Source organism: Schistocerca gregaria, chromosome 8, assembly GCF_023897955.1.
Source record: "Schistocerca gregaria isolate iqSchGreg1 chromosome 8, iqSchGreg1.2, whole genome shotgun sequence".
NCBI classification, from domain to species: domain Eukaryota; kingdom Metazoa; phylum Arthropoda; class Insecta; order Orthoptera; family Acrididae; genus Schistocerca; species Schistocerca gregaria.
In genome coordinates, this window is record NC_064927.1 from 500051656 (window position 1) to 500074970 (window position 23315).

The following is a 23315-nucleotide window of genomic DNA, read 5'->3' on the forward strand; positions in this document are numbered from 1 at the left end:
CTGACTGCAAAACCACGTTTGTGATGAACACTAACCTGTTGATGCTATGTACTGCTGTGCAATAAGTCTCACGTCAACACAAGCACCGAAGTCAACATTACCTTCCTTCAATTGTGTCAACTGGCAGTGAATCGAGGAAGTACAGTACATACTGACGAAACTAAAATGAGCTCTAATGTGGAAATTAAGCGTTTCCAGACATATGTCCACATAACATCTTTTCTTAATTTGTGTATGAGGAATGTTTCCTGAAAGTTTGGCCGTATCTTTTTGTAACACCCTGTATACAACCTTCAGACAAAGGCTTTGTAACCAAGTCTTAAGAAGCCGATCTTGCGTAGGGAATGGACAGATCACAGGTGGCGAATACTGAACATTCCATCAGATACAGTGGATAGCTGCAAATACAGAATAAGTAGTGACGGATCAAGGTAAAACAAACGCAAATCCACTTTGCATCCGTCTTGTACGAGGGTTGTCCAGAAAGTAATGCACTGCATTTTTTTCTTTCTCAGCCGAAAACAATGCTAAGAATGCGAAACATTATGTATGTATTATTTGAAGTCTCCAGAATGTGTGCACCAAGTTTCTTTCACTTCTGACATAGCACAGCTGCAGGACAGTTTCAGAATGGCGTCTTTAGGTGATGTACATTATAAGCAACATGCCAGCATTGAATTCCTCACTGCAGAGAAAGAAACTATGAGGAATATTCACAAATGCTTGTGAAAGACTATGGAGCATCTGTTGTTGACAGAAGTACAGTTAGTCGCTGAGCACAGAGGGTGAGGTCACCAGAAGGCAGTTCAGCGGAGCTCCATTATTTACAGTGCCTGGGGAGACCATCCACAGCTGTCACACCTGACAGCCCTGACCTAGCCTCATCAGGCTTCCACTTGGTTGGGCCATTACAGAATGCCATTCGTGGAAGACATCTTGAGGACAATGATGAGGTGATTCACACAGAAGCACTGGCTCCACCACCAGGATAAAGATTGGTTACGACAGGGCATACACGCCCTTGTTTCACGCTGCAGGAAGGCCACAGAATGGGATGGAGATTACGTCAAAAAATAGGGTGTGTAGATAAAACACCATTCTTTCAGGTGTGTAATTCTCACCATGTTCAAAAAAGAAATGTTGAAGAAAAAATGAAATACTTTCTGGGCAACCCTCGTAGCAAGTTGCACAGTCGTCAGTGTCTGTTCACCAGTGGTGTGGCTGAAATTTATATAGGGTGTTTATAAATGAATATCAAGAGTTTTAATGCTTTATAATATTTATTATATTAAACTTACAGTTATAAATGATATGTCAAATGAAAGAGCAATCAAACCGTTTTATCAAGAACCTTATTAATATTCAATGTGAGCACCATTTGTCACACAGCACAAATCAAGTCTATAGTCGAGTTTGTCCCAAATGTTGATAAGTATGTTGATAAATGTGTCTTCAGTGATTGTAGCAACAGCTGCTTCAATCTGGTTTCTTTATTCAGGGAGGTCTGCTGGTAGTGGAGCCACATACACAAGATCCTTGATGAAGCCCCCCCCCCCCCCCCCCCCAAAAAAAAAAAGAAAAGGGTGAACGTGGAGACCATGCAAAGCAAGCCCTGTCATTGGGCCCCTTGCGGCTTATCCAGTGCTTGGGTACAGCGAAGTTCAACCAATCGTGTACTTTGCTATGCCAGTGAGGTGGTGCACCATCTTGCTGGAAAATGAAGTTCTCTGGCTTATCTTCTTCCAACTGAGGGAAGAGCTATTGCTCTAGTTCATCAAGGTAAGAAGTGCCAGTTACAGTAGGTTCACCAAAAAAGAAAGGCCCATAAACTTTCCACCAGGATATGGCACAAAAACAGTCACTTTAGGGGAATCTCGTTGCATTTGTACCACCTCGTGAGAATTTTCTGAGCCCCAGATGAGCACATTGTGAGTGTTAACATGTCCACTAAGTTGGAAGGTCAACATGATCCAGAAAACCTTCTTCGTCATGAAACAACATTTCATTTGCGAAGTTGGCACGTAATCCATGGTCTGCTGGCTTTAGAGCCCATAGTAACTGTAAACGGTGAGAATGTAGTTGTACGTGTTTTCTTAATACTTTCTAAACAGTCGACATGGGAACTTGTAATTCACAACTAGCCTTCTGGACTGATTTCTTTGGGCTACGAGTGGACGATTCTCTCACTCATTCAATAGTCTCTTCACTAACTCTTGGTCGTCCTGTGCTCTTCCCTTTACAAAGGCAGCCAGTATCTTCAAATTGATGATACCATCTACAAATGTTATCACTTGGAGGATCACAACCAAACTTCAGCTGGAACGCACATTGCACAGTAACTACAGATTCAGTCTTTGCAAACTGCAAAACACAAAACGCTTTCTGTTCACTAGTCACCATCTTCGCTACTACTGCTGTCTAGTGGACTGCGGCGGAAACATTTCGCACTGGACATGTGCACTGGTGCGAAACACAACTGTTTGAGTTGCTCTTTCATTTGACATATCATTTATAACTAAGTTTAATGTAATAAATATTATAAAGCTTTAAAACCCCGATATACATTTATAAACACCCTGTACTCTGGAACTAACCCTTCCAGTCTTAACACTACGAGTTCACTCAATGAGTCTACACAGCCCCACCCAATTCCAGGCACAATCATCATGGAGCAGTTTGATGATCACAATATTACCCCAGGTGGTCAATCCACTGCCAGTATTACTGGCGCAACTGGTCTTTCGGATTCTGGAGCCGCAAGGTTAAAACACAGTGTGATTCAGCAGAGGCTGTTGGCGTCCTCTGCCCAACTTAAAACATATTTTGCAATACTTATACAAACTCCCTTTTGCTACCAAGTAAACTTCATAAATTGGGATATAAGTGGAAATAACAGAAGATTCAAATTTTGAGACTTCAAGAAACACAAATGACAGACAATAACACTATGGATTTTGGCAATTATCGTCTTTTTAAAAGTAAAACTAATAAAAGAATACTCCCAAAGCAACTCTCACACCTGGGAGCTGCTTTTGCAGTCTCCAAAAACATTTTAAATTCAATAATGAAGGTAGAACCCATTAAAAATACACTAATGACAATTTCTCTTAAATGTGCAAATACAGCATACACTTTAATTAGTGCCCATATGACAGTCAATGAGTATAAGTGTAAAAAAAACCTGAAAAAGTTAATGAAGCTCGGGAAATGTTAGAAAGCATCATCACGAAAATTCCCTCAAACCAGGTTAAAATTTTAATGTGTGATTTTAATGCTAAATTAGGTAAAGAGAAAAAATATAAGAAAATCGTGGGTGGATTTACTGCGCATAAATGGACAAACCAAAATGACAAAATGTAGAAACATGCAAAAATTATAACCTTAAAACCATGTCATCACATTTTAAAAAGAAACAAAAAGCTTGGAAAGCACCCAATACACTTATTGTGGAATTTCAAATAGATCATGTAGCAATTTCATACCTGAACTACAAAGAAATTTTACATGTCCAAGTTAGGAAAGGGTCTCATATTGATTCTGATCATTATTTAACATGAATAAAAGTAAATGTTCAACCTCAAAAACCCTTCAAAAACAAAAAATGTTAGCCTAAAATTTGACTGCTAAAATACCCCAACTCTAACATGCAAACTTGAGAAACACAGTCCAATAATTGGCATAGCCTAAAAGAAAAGTTCATCCCAACAGCACAAAATTTAACTCCACTGTGAAAGAAACAAAAACACCCTCGGCAGAATGCAGCTTGTGAAACAGCATATAAGCCCAGGCATGAGGCAACCAAAAATTGGAAATACGTACAACACCTTTCTAACTGTAAGAAAAGAAACATCTAAATTAATCCAACAGATTGAAAGAAACTACAAAAATATCCAACTTTTAGAAATCAAAAAATACATCCAAAAGAACAATATAAGAAACATTCAAAACAAAACTGACAGGTTACCAACCTCAAAGTCTTTACTTCAATAATGGGGAAATTGTACAAGGATACAGTCTGGAAGAAGTTGCAAATGAAGTTCACTGTCACAAAACGACAATTGCATTCAGACTAACGCAAAATATTTATAGTAAAAAAATAACTTTCTAAATTCAGTAAACTTAGGCACTACAACACTGTAATCAGACTGAATGTCTTTATGCAGCAGAAACTTTAAAATTAAATAGAAAGAGGGACATTGAAGAAATACGATTAGGAAAATATTAGGCTGAGAAGTAACAAGGAAATAGAAGAATACACATACATACCAGGTGATCAAAATGTCAGTATAAATTTGAAAACTTAATAAACCACAGAATAATGTAGAGAGAGAGAGGTAAAAATTGACACACATGCTTGGAATGAAATGGGGTTTTATTAAAACCACCCCATATTGCTAGACACATGAAAGATCTCTTGATGGTGATCGTGTGCTCAGGCGCCACTTTCGTCATGCTTGGCCTCTCAGGTCCCCAGACCTCAGTCCATGCGATTATTGGCTTTGGGGTTACCTGAAGTCGCAAGTGTATCGTGATTGACAGACATCTCTAGGGATACTTAAAGACAACATCCGACGCCAATGCCTCACCGTAACTCCTGACACACTTTACAGTGCTTTTCACAACATTATTCCTTGACTACAGCTAATGTTGAGGAATGATGGTGGACATATTGAGCATTTCCTATAAAGAACATCACCTTTGCTTTGTCTTACTTTGTTATGCTAATTATTGATATTCTGATCAGATGAAGCACCATCTGTCTGACTTTTTTGAACTTTTGTATTTTTTTGGTTCTAATAAAACCCCATGTCATTCCAAGTATGTGTGTCAATTTGTACCTCTCTATCTACATTATTCTGTGATTTATTCAGTTTTCAAATTTATACTTACTTTTTGATCACCCGGTACATGGTGATGTGAGAAAATGAAGACTTGAATTTTATGGGCACATTAAAAGAATGGCACCCACTAGGTTGGCAAAACAAATAGTAGAATTCTACAAAAACAGAAGTAAGGCCAAAACTGAGCCAATTAAATGAATCAATGTGAATAAGATGGATCTTGAAGTAGCCGATATAACTCGGGCAAGAGAAACATTCAGACAAAAGGTATGTCATGGGAAAGTTGGTCAGAGGACAATTAGAAAACGGACTAGAACACTATGGTCTGATGAAAGAAAGAAACTTCATTCTGAAAGAATGAAACAAATTTGGACACAAAGGAAGGCCAACCATCAAAAGCGGCATTGATTGACTGTACCTCACTTGGTCCTATTGGGACCATACGTGAATAATAATAATAATTATATATAACCAGAACTATTCTCAGTAGTCCTAGAAGAATCAATAATGTATGTCCTAATGGAAGACATATATGCCACTTCCAGTTTGATGACAATGTCCAACCATTTGTTTGCCTTTACTGCAGATAAACTTCAACATGTAAGGGAAGAACTCAACAGAGTGATTCTGAAAGTTAACCGAAAAACCAAATAGAAGTTAACAGTAATGTAAAATCAACACAACAGGAGGTTATTGTACAAACTAACAATGAAATCATAGAACCCGTTGTTGAGTTTTTTTTTACTTGGGACAGTTGAAGATGACATCTGGGTGAGCAGTAAAAAAAAAAAGGATTTCTGAACAGAAAGTTTACAAACTATATGTATTACTGGGCTAAGTTCTGGCTCAAAAACATGTAACTTTACTGTGTAAAGCATTCAAAAAACAAAGCTGCTCTGCAGGCAATGGAGAATTTCATCTCCGGCATTACTGGAAGACAAAAGAAACTGAAGTAAACAGGGAACATAGTGGAGTTGAATACTTAACTATGACTGACTGTATAGAAAGTGAAATAGGGTGGGTCATGCAGCCAGAATAGTGGTCGGGGGAACTTCGCTGCCAGATTCTGAGACACGAGATGATAACCCGATAGGTGGTGGACCAATCACAGAAACAGCTAGACTCGCTGACAGCCGAAGGTTGGACGTGATGTGAGCAAATACCCAGAGTTCATTAAATGGCAGCGGCTGTGGCTGTCAAGCGGCTAATATCGATGAAAGCTCGTGGTGTAAACTCAGTAAGGTGGTTTGGTTTTCTAGATTTTCTTCAGATCAGTAAAGTTTTACTCGGTGTTTGTTTAGTGACAAACCTAAATTTACAAGTATTTTTACATTATTTGAAAGACGAAATTCAATTGCTGTGTGTAAGTAGTTAACTGGTAGAGCCAGATGCCTAAATCTGCAACAACTGGACTACTCAGCAGCCAACTCCACGTAAGTGTTCATGCTACTGCTCTATAGCTTAAAATTACAACACAAAAAGTGTTCACACTAGACAGAGAACGTAAGTGATGACTTCAAATCAATTTGCCCACATTCACAAATGTTTCAGCTATTTTATTACATTGTCCGCTCTCTAACATTTGACAGTTACAGTTGACCAAAATAAAATACAAAAATGAATTTCTCAGCACTGTTTGGGCAATTTTAATATTAATTAAAGAGAGTTTCTGTGAATATCAGTTACTCTGGACGGGACATAGGTCCTTCACTATCCATCCAAAATGAAACACCAATTAAAACATCGGGTAACTTCTCCATATCAAAACATGGCCATGATTACCTCCTGTGTGTTTTTGAGAGTGCAAAACTGATGCTCCTAACTGATAATCTTCCAAACAGTGAAATAATGCTGAATGAATACAACTCTCCTGAAATTATGGGATAAAACAAAGGACAAGATTTTGCAAGACAAGAAACAGGCTGAGGCTCTTTTGTAACAATGAAATGAACTTTGGCAATGGAAACACTGAGGGATCTGAAGTATAAATTGGTGAGAAGATGTCTACCCCCATTCAACTGGTTTAGTATACTCCGACTTCCATATATCCCCCCCTCCCCCCCCCCCCCCCCACACACAGAAAATTGTAGCTGAAAAATTAGTAAAAGGTTTTCGATCCTTAAACTGGCTTTTTGAAGACCTTCCACTCTTAAAATGTAATACTGGAATTTAATAACAGGAAAGAATGTTGAGCAAAGTATTTCAACATAAAATAAGAGAAAGTCAGAAAATTAGTGCAATGTCCTATCTATGTTTACTTCAATTGCACCATCTCTTAACAGAAACTGTATAACAGCTAACCTAAAACTTTTAGTATTATCTCGAACTCTTGCTTATACTACACACATAACAAATACCTACAGAAGCTGATGTGGGTTTTTGTGTGGCATCTCATAGCCTCAATTTCTAGTACACAACAAAAACAGTGCGAGAATATTTTTTCAGAGAGAATAATGGAACCATCACTTTACAGGATCTTGCAGGTTCTCAGACATGACAAGATGATATTACAGCAGATAAACAAGTACTAGTCACAGAAAATTATGTAAGTAGTCAGCTCTGCATTTCACTAATGGCAGCATTAGTGAGGGCAAGACATTCAAAAAGCAAAAATCTACGTGACAAAGCTGGTTATTATCACGAGTATTAACGTTTAATAAATAATCTCCACAGCAAAAGTGAACAGTGGGAAATTTCCACGAAGCCATTATACATAGCAGCCACCATAATAAGATTACAAAAAATAAAGAAACACTAGAAATGATGATAAGAAGATAACATAAGTGAAGTAATGACTGACAGATTGTGTGTGCATATCTCTCTCTCTCTCTCTCTCTCTCTCTCTCTCTCTCTCTCTCTCTCTCTCTCTCTCTCTCTCTCTCTCTCCCCTCACCCCTCCCTCCCTGTGTGGGTGGTTAAGAGGGCATGGCAGCTAGTGATTACAGGGATATGCACCTATTTACATACATGCATTATGACACAATGCAGAATAACATTTCACTCACTTAGGTTGATCAGCTGCAGTAGCACAAAGATTTCTGACAGCATGGAAGCTCTTGCGAATGGAGTGAATGTTGGCGAGATTCATGAACTGGATGTCACAACTCGGATAGTACTCTGGGCATTCACATCCTCCACCACGAGCCCTGTTAGCCACAGCTGTAGTGTAAGATCGTGCATCCATTATCAGTACCTTCTGCAATACAAAAACACACAATAGGTGCTTTATTATTGACCAGTGGCAATAACAATTCTAATAGTAACTATTAGAAGCCACAATCTTCTGAAAATTAAAACACTAAAAAAACATGTGTAACTAATAAATTATTTACTAACTGAATAAGAATAGTAATGAGAATGTACCAGATACTATTAAAGGCTTGGGAAATAATGATTTAATAGTTGACATGGCAACAGAGAAAACAACAAAACATCCAATACAGCAACAACTCTAAGAATGTGCTCTTGAAGTGTGTTTTTTCTTCATCTTTTGCACATGCTCAGTTCATGTGGGAGCTTCATTTCCAAGTATTAAGTATATAGTGGCAATCAGTTTCTTCCTAACAGCTATTTTTATACAATTATGTTACAAACTTTAAAGATAATGCAAGACTAAAATTGTTGATAGTTATACAAACACATATAGCACCTGTCTGGTATTGCACAAGCTTTGTCATGTATCCTCTTGTGTTTCATAGTCTATGAACTACATACAACCACAGTTCGAAATTTTCAGAAAGTAATAAATTTTTTTCTGCACTTTCCTTTAAGTTTTATCGACCACAGCACACTCTGAATTGATGTCTAAATGATGAGCATTCTGGGGGATCTGTTCGGGAACACTCAGGAGGGGCCCAAAATGAATTTTCAAGATAGTTTCTTATACTTTTGCACCGAGCATGAAATCACACTGTGCTCTATCATGACTGTAGAGTGACGTTGATTAAAGGCTCCTCAAAAAATGCTTCCAATCACTACCAATTATCAACTGATATTCGAACTGGGAGTATTATCCAAAGCTGTACTCAAGTTTGTTTTTAACATTAATATTACTTATGTGACCATCTCAAGAAAGATAAATTTAAGTCTCTTATTCTACTTTCATACTTCAGCAGAAGTGAAGAACTCTTTCAGTCATCCCGTACAAGATTCTAGCAGATAAAATTTGTCACTGATTGCTTCTCGTCTTTTTATAGTGGTAAACGACAGGTAACAACTTCAAGTTAGGAAAAAAGGAAGCACCATAGTTGATAAAATACACACAGGGCTACACTGACAGCAGTTTAATCTTTAAATTCTTCATTATAAAGTAAAATAGTAACCAAAAGTAATTTAACAAATCTCTGCAGAATGCTCACGTTAACTCAATTACAGTGTGAGTGTGACACACACACACACACACAAACACACACACACACACACACACACACACACACAGACAGACAGACAGAGAGAGAGAGAGAGAGAGAGAGAGAGAGAGATTCATATATTGTTTTGCATACATAAGTGGCAACTTAAAATGTCTTAATGACATACAGTTTGTGAATGAATTAAATCAAGAACAGCAGTCAGAGCACAAAAGGACTACAAGTGTGAGAGAACTTAATCTTATATGAGAGGCTTTCCTGCATGTGTACCTTTCCAGGTTCATTAGGACTGGTGCTTTCCACGTGGTTACTGCTACTATCACAGTCATTAGGAACACATGCCGAGCCATTTTCTGTAGGTGTCGACGTGCCACCCAAGTCTAGCATCGTTTGTCGGCCACGATCGTAGGCACACGCATCTGCGATAGCCTTTATCAAGTCTTCATCTTCAGCTGAACGCCACCCTAACCACCCAACCTCAGGTTGACTGCAACGAGCAATGACAGCTCCGTTTCCAGTATGTCTGAAAATTTAATAAATTACACTTATGTCCAGCATGGCCATCATTCACATAGTTACTAGTGTTTCACTGGGCATATTCATTTGATTAATTCAAGAGACTCCTTGATATCTACAAGTCAAAACAATACATCAACCTTTCATCTACTTAAGACTCACAAAACTGCATATAGAGTGTTTCAAAAAGAAAGTCCCAATTTAAAAACCCCACACTTATTGATAAAAATATTCTACAAACACAGAATGAATTGCAAAATACTCACAAAATCTTAAAGTTTTAGCTATGGTATCACAAATGCTCCAGCAACAGCAAGAACAGCATTTAGAACACAATTAAATTCGTCATACACTTTACCCTTCAACATCCCCCCACCCCCCAAACCACACACACACACACACACACACACACACACACACACACACACACACACACAAGGCACGGGGTCACATTTGTTGATTTTGGAGGCCAAGAATGCAGGGCAGTGTCTTAGGGTCTTGCACAACCTATACATCATAGGCACAGAGTGTCATTGAGAAACTGATGTGCATTGTTGCCAGTGTGGTGACACTCCATTCTGTTCGAAAATGAAATCTTTGAAGTCCTCCTGAAGTTGTAAAAGAAGCCATTCGAAGATAGCTCAGCACTGGGCAGGGCACACGGGGACCCCAAGACACAGCACCATGTTCTCGGCCTCTGAGATTGATAGACAGGATCCCGTGTCATTTTCTCTTGTGGGAAAGTGTGAAGGGAAGTGTGTTCGTCTCCCCTTTACTTCATGACCCAGAAGTGAAGACCAGAATAACAGCTGCCATATGGTCTGTAAAAGCAGATACACTGTGCAAAATTTAAGATGAATTTAGGTATTGTCTCATGACGTTCGTGCTGCTGCTGGTGGACAGACAGAGCATTTCTAATGGTATAGCTAAAACTAAGATTTTGTGCATATTTTGCAATTCATCCCATGTCGGTAGAATGTTTCTATCAAAACAAATGAAGTTTTGTAATCAGGTCATTCTTTTTTAAACCCGAAGTCTTTGAACTGAATGCCTGTGTGTGGTAAATCACATCATGAGTAACAACTTCTGTTGGAAACAAAATGCTCACCAAAACATCCCAGTGAAGTTGGGCATCCCTTAGTGTTTTCTGGCCCTAAGATGAGATTTCACTGAACTAGCAGAGTCTACTGACTAGGCATGCTGCATACTACCTACCCTAGAAAATTGACAGAGTTTAAAAACAAGAAAACACTTAGAATGAGTGTGTCTAAGCCAAGATGAATATTTTAGAAGTGAATCAGGAAATTTAATTGGCTTAACTTACCCTCTTCTATGTACAGCAGACGACTGGATTATAAACAATACCTTTTGAAAATAAACGTCACAGACAGCCCAAACCCTGCTGCCTCTCAGAGGTATAACCAACACAAAAACATGACCCTCATGATGTGATCTATCACCTCAAGAGATTTGGTGCAAAGTAGTTGAAACATCCTTTATGCATACATATTTATATCACAAATCATTCCCATCATTTCATATATTTATCAATACAAATAATCGATTTTTGAAAATATCTGCTCACTAAGTGGTGACAGTAGAAAACACATATTAAGGTATTTAAATGTGCAAGCTTCCTGAGCCAGTGGCTGCTCCTTCAGGCATAAGGGGTGAAGGAAAAGGACTGGTGAGGTTTAGGAAATTTGGAGAGTTCAGAAAAGTTGCAAATAACCCCAGCTCAGGGGAAAACTTATTAGACAGGATGAGTGAGGACTTACCACATGAGATTTCAAAGCCAGAGAGAGCAAAGCTCGAAGACAGCGTAATACACAAGGCAAAGTTTACTGACAAAACTTGCTGCACCAATTAATAAGAGCAGAAAGCTAACTACATTGTATGTCTTAGTATGTGGTAGAGATGGTGGGTGGGGACAAACTGACAGTCAGAAAATGGAAGATTTAGAAAACTAAAAGGAAGTGCAGAAAGGAACAGTTATTCTGAAGAAATGCTGAGACCAATGCAAGCAACATAAATCAAGGCCAGTTGGGTGGCGAGAGCTAAGGACATGTTGGAACACTGTTCTGTAGATCTGGTATCTTTGGGAAAGAATGCAGGTGGTATATTTGGTGAAACAGGCACTGAGGTCACAACTGTCAAGCTGTAGAGCATGTTCTGCAACAGGATACTGTGTGTTGCCAGTATACACTCTCTGTCTATGCCCACTCATCCTGACCAATAACTTGGTGGTAGTTGTACTGATGTAGGTAGGAGGGTGCATAGTGCAAGTCTTACAGTGGGGTCTGTCATAGGGGTAGGAGCCACAGGGTAGGGAAATGGGTGCATGGCCATGCTCCTGATCCGTTTGTTTGCTTTTCATATGTTTAAAAACTGTGACACTGCAAATGTGACAATATTTTCCAAAGATTTTGGCCTCAGTATTTCCTCTTATGTTCTCCTGTGTGGGAATATCCATATACTGAATTAGTTGAAACATAAGTCTCTGTTGGATTGGTCTGCTATAATGATCAGAAATACAATATTTATCTATTTGATTATTTACTCATTTATTTCAAACTATTACCCTCACCCGTCACACTTACTTTAAAGAACAGAAGAGTTTTCACAATGTAAGTACTTCTTACAGGTGGACCACAAGGAATATTAAACAGAGGTTTGTGTGAGTGTCTAGGCTTGGATCCAATATCTTTTTTCCCTTCTTCTTCTTCTTCTTCTTCTTCTTCTTTTTTTCAGTTTGAATGTGCTGACAGCTGCCTTAGAGTTTCCCCAAAATTGTGGCCCCACAATTAAGGCAATAAGGAAACAGGCATGATGTACACCCTTTGCTGATTTCGCACCACAGCAGGATTTTAGTGACCAAAGGCTATTGTTCAGTTTTGCAGTTGGTTACTCCATTTTACATTGCTTTTCAGCCATAATCCTAACAATTTGCTTTCTGCACTGTTACCAACTGGTTCATCGATTATCGAGATAAATGGGATGTACATATACTTGTCACAGCATTGTGAAATTTTAGTGCAATTTATAAAAACTGAATACTCTGTGCACAATAGCTGTTTTATGGCAATGTTTACTTATTGCTGCAATTCTTTCTTACTTTCCCCTTTTAATAGAATTGTACTGTCACCTGCAAATGAACACCCATGTTTAAGCTCAGACAATTAATGTACAAAAGGAACAGATGTGGTTCCATTACTGGTTCCAGAGTTACATCATATTTAATTAGTAGGGAAAGTTCTGGCAAAATGCATATTATTCAGCAGAAAAGGCGATCTCTCATCAAATAACATATGTGCTGATGCCAAGCACACACAAACCAGAATTTCAGCAGGTGGACTAGGGTGGGGAGGGGGGACAGGTAGAGAGGCGGGCGGTAATAGAAGGGGTGAAGGGTGAGCAGCTGGCAGTGCAGAGGAAGGCAGCACGTTTGCTGGTTAGGAACGCAGGCAAGGAGGGGTGGCAAGTGCACCGGCCAGGCACATGGTACACGGGTACCACAGCCAGTAGGGTGCAGCACAGGACAGTGGCATGGCTTGGCAAGAGGTGACAAGACAGAGGAAGCGGGAACTGGTGTGCAGAAGGTGTGGGGACACTGATTTAAAGGAGATCGAGGCCTGGAAGATTGTGAGAGCAGCAGATGTGCTACAAGGGTAACTCCCACCCACACACTTCAGGAAAGCTGGTGCTGGAGGGAAGGATCCAGACTGTCTGGCTTGTGAAACAGGCACCAAACTTTAGCACGCCGTGCTCAGTTGCACGTTGAGTGACTGGGTGGTCAGCTTAGTTCTCAACCACAGTGAAAAGTTGTACAATGAGTGCAGCAGAGATGGTATATAACGTGGCCACTCCTGCCTCTGATGGGATAGGATGATCTTGTGACAGGACTGGATTGTGATGGGCTGGGTGATTGGACAGATCTTGCACCAGTGGATGGAAATCCACTTCACCTGGTCCTACTCCACTATTGCGTCACCTTCTTGGACACTGACTTCCACCTCTCTGATGTATCTGCATTTCAACGAACGCCACCCTTACACACCAAAAATTCACTCCCACACAGTCTGACTACCCATGGATTCTGTATCTGCTGTGACAAGAATTTCTTTGTCCAGTATGGTGAAGACCGAAGACCTTCCCCTTCAGGCAGGCACTACGCCTACACCTACTCCACAGGCAGAGATCTTGTGCAAATCTGGCCAACACCCTCTACCTACCAGTTTCACCTTCTTCCTCTGCCCTGTCAACCCTTCCCAACCCAGGTTCCCATGTCACTTTCGTTGTGCACTGCACCCTGTCGGCTCCAGTACTCGCGCATCACGTGTGTAGCACGAACACTTGCCATGCCCCCGGCAAATCCTTAGTCTGCAAACCTGCTGCCTTCCTCTTAGTTGTTAAACACCCATCCCCAACTCCTCTTACTATCTTTGGCCTTTTATTGGTTTTGTTGTTTTGTCTTGGGTGACAGTGCTGATGTACACTGACTTACAATATGTGTTTACTTTATACGAGAGCACAACAGAAAGTAATGCCTCCATATTTTTCATATGAGAACTGAAAGTTTTTTTTAAATAAAACAAAATTCATTACATTCTACATCTTTATTCTTCATGTCTACATATTTATTTCTCAGCAGAATCACCCTGGCGATGGACACATTGCTCCCAATGAGAGACTAGTTTATTGATACCATCACTGTTGAATGTTAGACTTTGTTGGCTTAGCCAGAACCACACCTCTGCTTGCACTGCTTCATCATCATCATCATCATCATCATCATCATCAAGTTCTCAACGGTGCTTTGTAACTTCTGGAAACAGATGAAAATTGAATGAGACCAAGTCGAGACTGTACAGAGGATGATCGATGACAGTGGACCTGAGGTGTGTGATCGTTACGTATGTTGCAGTTCTCCTGTTTGGACTGGTATTGTCATGCTTAAGGAGAGGGTAGTCCGTGTGTGAATAAACAAATTTCCCTGATGAGTTCGTAGGGTGTATATGGACGGATACACGCACACAAACAGAAAAAAAGTCTCCCGGGTTTTTCCCAGTTAAAAATACATTTTTTTCTGGGTGCAAAGGTACTTTTTATGGGTGAAAATACACTATATGATGCATGAAAGTACATCATTTCTGTATTAAGTGACTATATACTTTCCCTCGGAGCTATAAAATGTATCAATTGTTTAAGTGGCAAAGGTTTTATATACAGGCATAGAACTTCCTGGCACTCCCAGCAAAAAGCAACACATTTTGGAATGATATTAATGTGCGGCAACATGTACACTGCATATTTTGGTATTACAAAAGTATAAATATGAATGCAGCAAATAGAGTAAGGTAGTTTCCCAACACCAAAATATAAGAAGTGCGATGCCCATCTACAAAATGGAAATGGAGAACATAGAAGCGCTCCGAATGGCCTGGCAGTGAACTTCAAATTCGGGGAAAATACAGGGTGTATCAAAAAGAATAATTCGATTTTAAAAAATCAGAACTATTATGTCATTTGAGATACATGCATCAACAACGTACTGTTGGAAAGAGCAAACTCTTGAGTTTTATATGGTTCCTGCTATGTAGCAGCAATGTGCACCCACATCAGTTCTAGCAAAAAATGGTGTTGGTACAACAAAGTGTTTTGTGTTCTACTTTTTATGCAGTGTGGGTCAGTAATAACTGTTCAGCATGACTTTCGTACTAGGTGTAGTGTGGATCATCCTACAGCGCAGAGCATCAGACAATGACATGAACAATTCCAATATACAGGTTGCTTGCGTAAAGGCAAATCGCCGTCAGTGCCCCAAGTGTCCGAGACAGATGTCCAACGCATCCTCCGTATTTTCACAAGGAGTCTGCAGTTCAACATGCCCCTGATGTTCATCTGGCATGTGTTGCGTCGACATTTTCACATGAAATCTTAAAAAATTCAGCTACTGCAAGCTCTTTGTGAAGGTGACAAATGACAACGTGTGGCGTTCTGTAATTTTGATCTGGGCAAGATTGAGGATGACAGTTTTCTTCCACGCTTAGTGTTTAGTGACAAGGCAACATCATAATGTGAGTATCGAGTATGGAACAACCATATGAAGTTGTACAACAACAGAGGGACTCACCAAAATTTGATTTGTTTTGTGCAGGTGTATGGTCCGTTTTTCTTTGCCGAGAACACTTTTATAGGAAGCACATATCTCAATATGCTTGAGAACTTACTTTTCCCACAGTTGGAGACTGATTCGAATGGCTTCATTTGCCAACAGGATGGGGCACCACCCCACTGGCATACAGAAGTGTGGAAATTTGAAATCAACTTAATGACAGATCGATCGCAAAGGACCAAATGATTCAGCCTTACATTACACGCCTCCAAGGTCAACGACCTGACTGTATGTGATTATTTCTTGTGGGAGTTTATGAAAGAGTCTGTTTATGTGCCTCAGTTACCAACAACAATGAATGAACTGAGACATCGCATAACGGCAACTGTGGAAGCTGTATCTCAAGACATGCTTGCTGCAATGTAGGAACAATTTGAATTTGCATAGCTTCTGGTGAGTGTGGTGGTGACCGGGAGAGATGTTGCATTCTTCCTACATTTTGGAGATGCACAGTGATACTACTCCTGGCATCAAAAGGTCGTGAGCCATTGGGTACGACTTCAGGTCACGGTTTGTAGTGATTGAGGGAACTCCGACAGCACAAAAATATGTCAGGAACACCACAGGTCTTTACATACTACCTCTGAAACGACCGTATCACGGTGCCATTTTGAACAGGACAACATTCGTGGACACACAGCACATGTCTCTATGGACAGTCTGCGTGATGTTGATGAGGCACTCCTGTGGCCAGTAAGCTCCCCAGATCTGTCCCCGACAGCACACGCGTGGCACCAGCTCGGACACCACCTCTGCATATATGTGGGACATCGAGGACAGATTACTGCAGCTACTGGGAAGGTCGCTTGAGGAGAGGCCAATGGTGTTATAACACCCTTCCTAATCAAATCTGTGTATGCATCCATGCCATAGGAGGATGCAACATACTACTAACAAGGAGAAGTCCCCAGTGGTGGGATCGCCTTTATGAAACAAATGTACGGTGATGAAGGTTAAGGTCCTAGGTATCACACTCTGCAGCCATTCACCCAGGTGGGCCCACGACTGCGAGTAACTGACTAAAAATAATTCAGAATTTTGTGTGATGCTCAATATGTTACAAAATTCTTATTACATTGTCTGGTTATGTGGTGTAATAGATAGGATAATACCTTCAGATGTGAGATGGTGTGGGTTCGAATCTCATCAGGCCAGATGATATTTTTTTAAAATTTTTCAATCTTTATTGAAATTCAATTAACTGGTTTTAATGTAATTTTTTGTTTCTATTTCTTTGTCACATCATTTTAATCACCATATCAACTTTTTCATTTGCATTCTTTTTCCAACTGGAATTTTTGTGAATTCAAATTTATATTTATGTATTATAATGTTCAATTATCCAAAAATTTTGATCTATCCATTGCAAAACAAAAGATGAAATAATCCATTTATATTGACTGTACAATGGTGTGGAAAATGTATTTTTTTCATTACCAGATGTGCATTTTTTCATGGTAATTGTCATAGAAACATTTAAAACTTAACCTAAATATCCACTGCACTATGGACAAAATAATGAAGTTGAGAATTTAAACTAAAGAAGGGTTTATGAGTAAGGTGAAATTCAAGCAATAATGTGGATGAAAACAGAGGTTGAAAAAACAAAAGAAATGAAATCAATATTAATTCATAAAGTTAATTAAAAACATGTGAACACAGACTTCAAGTGGAGAATGATTGATAGGACAAAAAATGAGATTATATGTCTGCTTGTGTCTGTGTCTGTGTGTACGCGCTAGTATATACCTATCCTTTTTCCCCCTAAGGTAAGTCTTTCCGCTGCCGGGATTGGAATGACTCCTTACCCCTCTCCCTTAAAACCTACATCCTTTCATCTTTCCTTTTCCTTCCCTCTTTCCTGACGAAGCAGCCACCGGTTGCGAAAGCTCGAAATTCTGTGTGTGTGTGTTTTATTCATTGTGCCCATCTACCGGCGCTTTCCCGCTTGGTAAGTCTTGGAATCTTTGTTTTTAATATAGATTAAATGAAGAAGTTGATATGATTAAAAATATGTGACAAAGGGATGGAAATAAAAAATTACATTTAAATCAAATAACTGAATAAAAAAAAAGACTATCAAAGTAGTTTCAATAAAGATTTTAAAATTAAAAAATTGACTGCACCTGACAAAATTTGAACCCACAATGTCTCGCAGGTGAAGCTATTATCCTATCCATTACACAACGCAGCCACACAATGTAATACAACTTTTTCAACATTATTGAGCAACACACGAAATTCTGAAATTTGTGAATGGCTACAGTGTGCGATACCTGGATCTTAACCTACATAACCATACTGATGGCTCCAAGAAGTTGATCCCACCCCTGGGGGACTTCTCCTTTCCATTTTGTAATCACCAGCACATCACACACCCTCCCAACCTGTCAAGTCTCCTGTATCCTCCTCGTCTTCTGGGTGGTTCACTTTCCTGTCTGTCAGTGTAACAGTCCACAGTCCTTACTTCTTTCACTTAAGGACAGTCATTTTTTGCTCTATTTGTGTACAGTTCATTGCAGTACTTCACTTTTTTGAATTTTTGTCACACGTATGAAAGAGGAAAGCCTATTGCAAATGTGAACCTTTCCTCATCTGTTTAGCTGCAGACCGTGAACAGCAATTCGTTTCTTTCCAGCTGTGCAAATTCAAAGTTCATCTTTTCCTTCCCAAATCTAAAACAGTACTGATTTTTTTTCCTACCATGAAGTAATTCACAGACTTGATTTCGCGATTCAGGTCTTGGGTGTCATGTCAGAGATTGATACTGTATGTTCTTAATATTGTGTTAATTCAGTGTGATTTTAAAAGAATTATTCTTATTCCCCAAATTCTTTCAAATGCTCGCCAATGTCATTTGAGCCGTTAATAATTATTAACACAGCCTTCAATAAGAAGTTCTTAGTTAATTTGTCCACATTCTTAACAATTTCCTCCAATGGTGCACAATAAATTAATTACCTATCAGGTCCGGCAGTAATTTTCCACAATATCATATCTGACCATTTATGATAAGAAATTTGTCTCGTTAAGTATTTTTCAACAGTGCACTAAATTATTGCTTCCTAACATTCGAAAAATGATACAGATCACCACACAAATTATTAGCACTTCAAATTTATCGTGTATTGCAATTTGTTTGCTATGTGCTTAACTAGTAGTTAATTTAGCCCTAGCAGCAGACACCTTTTTACACGCATCATAACTTGAATTTTTCACTACAGCTAAACCCTTCTTTTTTTGCAGCAGGACACTTATTTTTGTAGTATTTTCACAGTTTCTTTTTCACTTAACAATTTTACCATTTATCAGAAAACTGATATTTCTGGGCAGAAAATTCTGTGTATTTTCCTTCATCAGTGATTCACATTTTGCTGCTGACTGTTTATTAATATCCATTTCGAGCACACTTGTGATAAATTGTAGGTTGGATACACATTCACTTAGTATCGAAATCACATCCTTACAATTTGCACACACTTTCTCTTTGTCAGTAATATTCACTCCCCCCTAAAGAGATGCATGATATACTTTCACATTGGCTGTTACCTTGTTGCCAAAATAAAATCACTATTATGACACATTGTCAATGGAGATTCACGAAACAAAGAACATAATCAAATATGTACATCAATCAGTGACAGACTAAACAAATGTTTAAAAATAGTAATTGTGTTAGTCTTTCACTAGCACTGCTCAAAACAAACAGGATATAAGTCAAGATATTTATACACAATATGGGGAGGGAGACTGGACTACAACAGTTCAGTGGTGGGGCACGAAATGAGAGGATGCATAGAATCGTACAAGTGGCATACCCATTAAAACCAGAATCCAAAAACAGCAGTGGTCAGACACAACATAGAGGGGTTGGGGAGAAGTCGATAGTAAAAACACTGCAGTCTCCACCAAATAACTACAGAGGTTCAAAGTAAGGGTGCGGGAAGCTGCAGAACTGAAATTAAAGAAAAGTGTGTGACGGGCATGATGGTGTCATATTGCCTGTGAATGATTCACAATCTTAAGGAAGTTAATGAGGATGGAAGCTGTCACAGGCAGCCTAAGAAACCGCAGACAGCACAAACACATATACAGAAGACAACTCAGAAAATGGGAACACCAACATAAACAAGAGTCAAGATTTGCAGTATAGCTTTTGGCTATCAAACACAAACTCTACTGATTTCTACAAGGAATTATCTAATCAAAGAATTTCATTTCTAGATAAAAAAACAGGTTTCCCATCTAATACAATGGGTACAGTTTGACAGAGCACAGTACTGCAACCAACTAAGTTCCAGAAAGTGACTACACATGTTTGGACACTCGTGTTGTAGAGTGCTGGTCAAGAAATGATGCCAAGACATCAAAATCCACAGAACTGAATTAGATACTTTCATTCCATCTCTGAAACTGACAGCTTATTTGAAATACACGAAGACCATTTGATAAAACCATCTGTCATTCGCTTCTCATATTCTGCACCTTATGGTTGCCCATTGCATGACACTGTAACTCTTCACACACTATAAGTTTATGTTTGTTTTTGTTTGCCTGTATGTGACTGGAAACTGCTGTTTATCTTCATGATGGTGTTATAGGTTTACTGGTGAATAGCTTTTCATTTGTTTGAAAAAATCAAACAATGAAAAGTCCAGGTTGGAATATCAATAATATTATGAAAAGGATAGATTGCTATTCACCGTAATAACAACATGTTGAGTTGCAGAAAAACATGACAAAAGGACTTATGTATAAGTTTTAGCTCAAAGCCATCTTCAGAGAAGAAAAACAGTTGCTCTCACACAAGCAAGCGCCCCTCACACATACGACTGCTATCTCCATCCGCTCCTCTGTGTGTGTGTGTGTGTGTGTGTGTGTGTGTGTGTGTGTGTGTGTGTGTGTGTGTGTGTGTGTGTGTGTGTGTGTGTCAATGTGTGGTCTTCGTTTCTGAATAAGGCTTTGATGAAACCTTATATGAGACAATCTTTTCATCATGCCTGTTTTCACCTGACTGGGTAAACCAAACTTATTTTCTCACGTTTTGGACATTACAAAAAAATATTACGAGCCAATGTAAGCAATTAAATAAGTAAGACACTTCAAAAAGTATGTTGCAAATCACTAGGCTCCTACCTCCAGACAACTGCCGGGACACGCCTCGCACTGCGAAACCGTGCAGCACCTTCTAACGTATCGTCAGATATGCATGCAGGCACGAGCAGTTGTCGAGGATATGACGGACACAAAGAATGATCTGCATTTGCTTGGGAGATACGCCATGCGCCGTGCACATCAAACTGTAGCCTTTCTACTTCAGCACGAAAGGTGCAGCTCTGCGACGGAGACGGCCCTCCGAGGCGTGAACTCGTTTCCTCCCCTCCGGCCTCATGAGCCCAGGCGTAAAACGCAAAGGCAAAGAACTGTTCTATGTTCTTCGGTGGGGACGTCAATCTGTGTAGACGTCGGTACCATTCCAGACAGTGTTCGTTAGTAGAAAAAGTGCACCTGCAGAACAAATTTTAAGCTGTAATCATCTGGAAACTAAGGCAAGCTGTATAAGACATCGAATACAGAAAAAGAATACAAAGTCAAACTAAACTGAATAATTCACAAAGAGACAGATGGGCAAGAGTAACAAACCTTCAGGAGCAACAGTTCCCAGTACAGCCAATGGAAACACTCAAAAATGTATAATGCTAGTTCCACCTTTCTAAGCTCCAAGTTTTATCTTTACGGAGGAAACGGGTATTGACAGCGTGAGGGTAGACACAGTGGGCAGATGCCAGACATGTTACTAAAAGGAATCCACTGTGTACAAGGGGAAAGAGAGCCCAGGATCACATTCACCGATAGAACGTGACAACATTCACATCGGGGTCCAAACACATTGTGCCAACACAAGGATACTTTCACCACCTGGTCTCTGCAAGTGCCTTTTTGGCAAGCGACACTCACTGTCTCTAGTAGTCTTCAAAATACTGTTACCCTGCCATCATCTTGCGCCATGCCTCAAACATTTGATGCCAGTCTTGCTAGGACCTTGCCAATCTCTGTGGCCTGTGACACGGGTGAGCAGAGGCACATATGCAGGGTGCCGGCTTCTGTACCCCACAGTAAGTGCCCTATGTGGGTGTGGTTGGTAATTTCACTGAGCAGTCATTGTCGCTATCATCCCAACTGAACTGGTGAGCAATTTTCTGTACTGTGGTCTATCTCCTCACTGTTACTATCCACAGTAGTCAATGGTGACTTCTGCCAACAATAGTTTGTTTCCCAACAGAGAAGATTACTGCAATTAAGGTTTTCCTCATCCTCAAGCCCATGTATGTACAGTATACCCTTTACATGGAAGCATGTGAAATCTCCAGTACTTACTCCACCTCATGGACACGACAGATGTGCTGGGCACCTGTTATCCGTCTGCAATCAAATTTCCTGATTACTGACATCTTAACGGTACATGGACTAACAACATCTCACTTGTGTGGTAAGCCAAAATTACTCCTTTTGTCACTGCTACAGGAATCTCTCACTGGCTTATTACGTATTATGTTACAGCCTAAATTCTTTCATGGTAGTAAGATAAATTACCCAAAAAAATGGTATGTCATTAAAATGCTTTCCAGTACATCCATCTGCATTTCACGCTCCAACAAAAATGTTATACTTAAAAGCTTCTCCACAAGAACAAGAGGATAACATTAAAGTCAAAGCTGCTATAATAAGGCACATTTACAGAATTGACGTTTAAATTTATACGTGTTATGATGTACAGGTAATATAAAAAATAAGATATTCAGCAAAAAGGTTTTTTGTAGTCCTACAAAATTTACAAATTATCAATATATTACATATGACATAATTTTACTTACAAGAAGCCCACCGAGTGTGATGTCGCATGTTTAATCTTTAGTGGCAAACTCCTTAGTAGTTACAAACCATGCATGACATTCAGCTAGGCATACACTCTTAAATAATGCACATAGAATCGTAGTGGTGTAACAGGGTGATGAGAACTGATGGAATGTGATGGCATGCAACTGAATGCAAAACAGTCTGTCGTGAAGGGTATCATGAAACCGACTGTCCTTTAAGGTGTAGCTGTAAATAGTGTATGTTTTATAGGGGGGAAAAATAATCCAGAGGTGAAATTTGGCAGTGGCTCCATGTGGTACAAACTGCAATGTCACATACTTTTCTGGAGGGATAGTTTGCTCTAAAGGAGTATGATTCTTATACACAGACCAGGAATCAAGCAAAAGCAAGTTATTTTTACCAGCTATTGGCCAAAAGCAGCACTCCCACTATAGTTTGAGTTCTCTTACACCCATTTTCTCACTCTTTCTTGCCGTGACGTAAATATTCCCTACTGTTCTTGCAAGATCACTTACGTGAGAACAATGCAGAGCACCT

At 39.5% G+C, this 23315-nt stretch overlaps 1 protein-coding gene across 4 annotated transcripts in view; it reads right to left on the reverse strand.

Annotated features, from left to right (window-relative positions):
* The window catches only part of LOC126285357 (myotubularin-related protein 3), a 158734-nt gene that overhangs the window by 123360 nt on the left and 12059 nt on the right, over nucleotides 1–23315 (reverse strand). For all 4 annotated transcript variants that reach the window (XM_049984679.1, XM_049984677.1, XM_049984676.1 and 1 more), the window contains exons 3-5: nucleotides 21036–21407; nucleotides 9479–9731; nucleotides 7847–8037 (exon numbers count right to left, since the gene is read on the reverse strand). In XM_049984679.1, the coding sequence (XP_049840636.1) occupies nucleotides 7847–8037; nucleotides 9479–9731; nucleotides 21036–21407 (816 nt within the window). The remainder of the gene's footprint in view (nucleotides 1–7846; nucleotides 8038–9478; nucleotides 9732–21035; nucleotides 21408–23315) is intronic.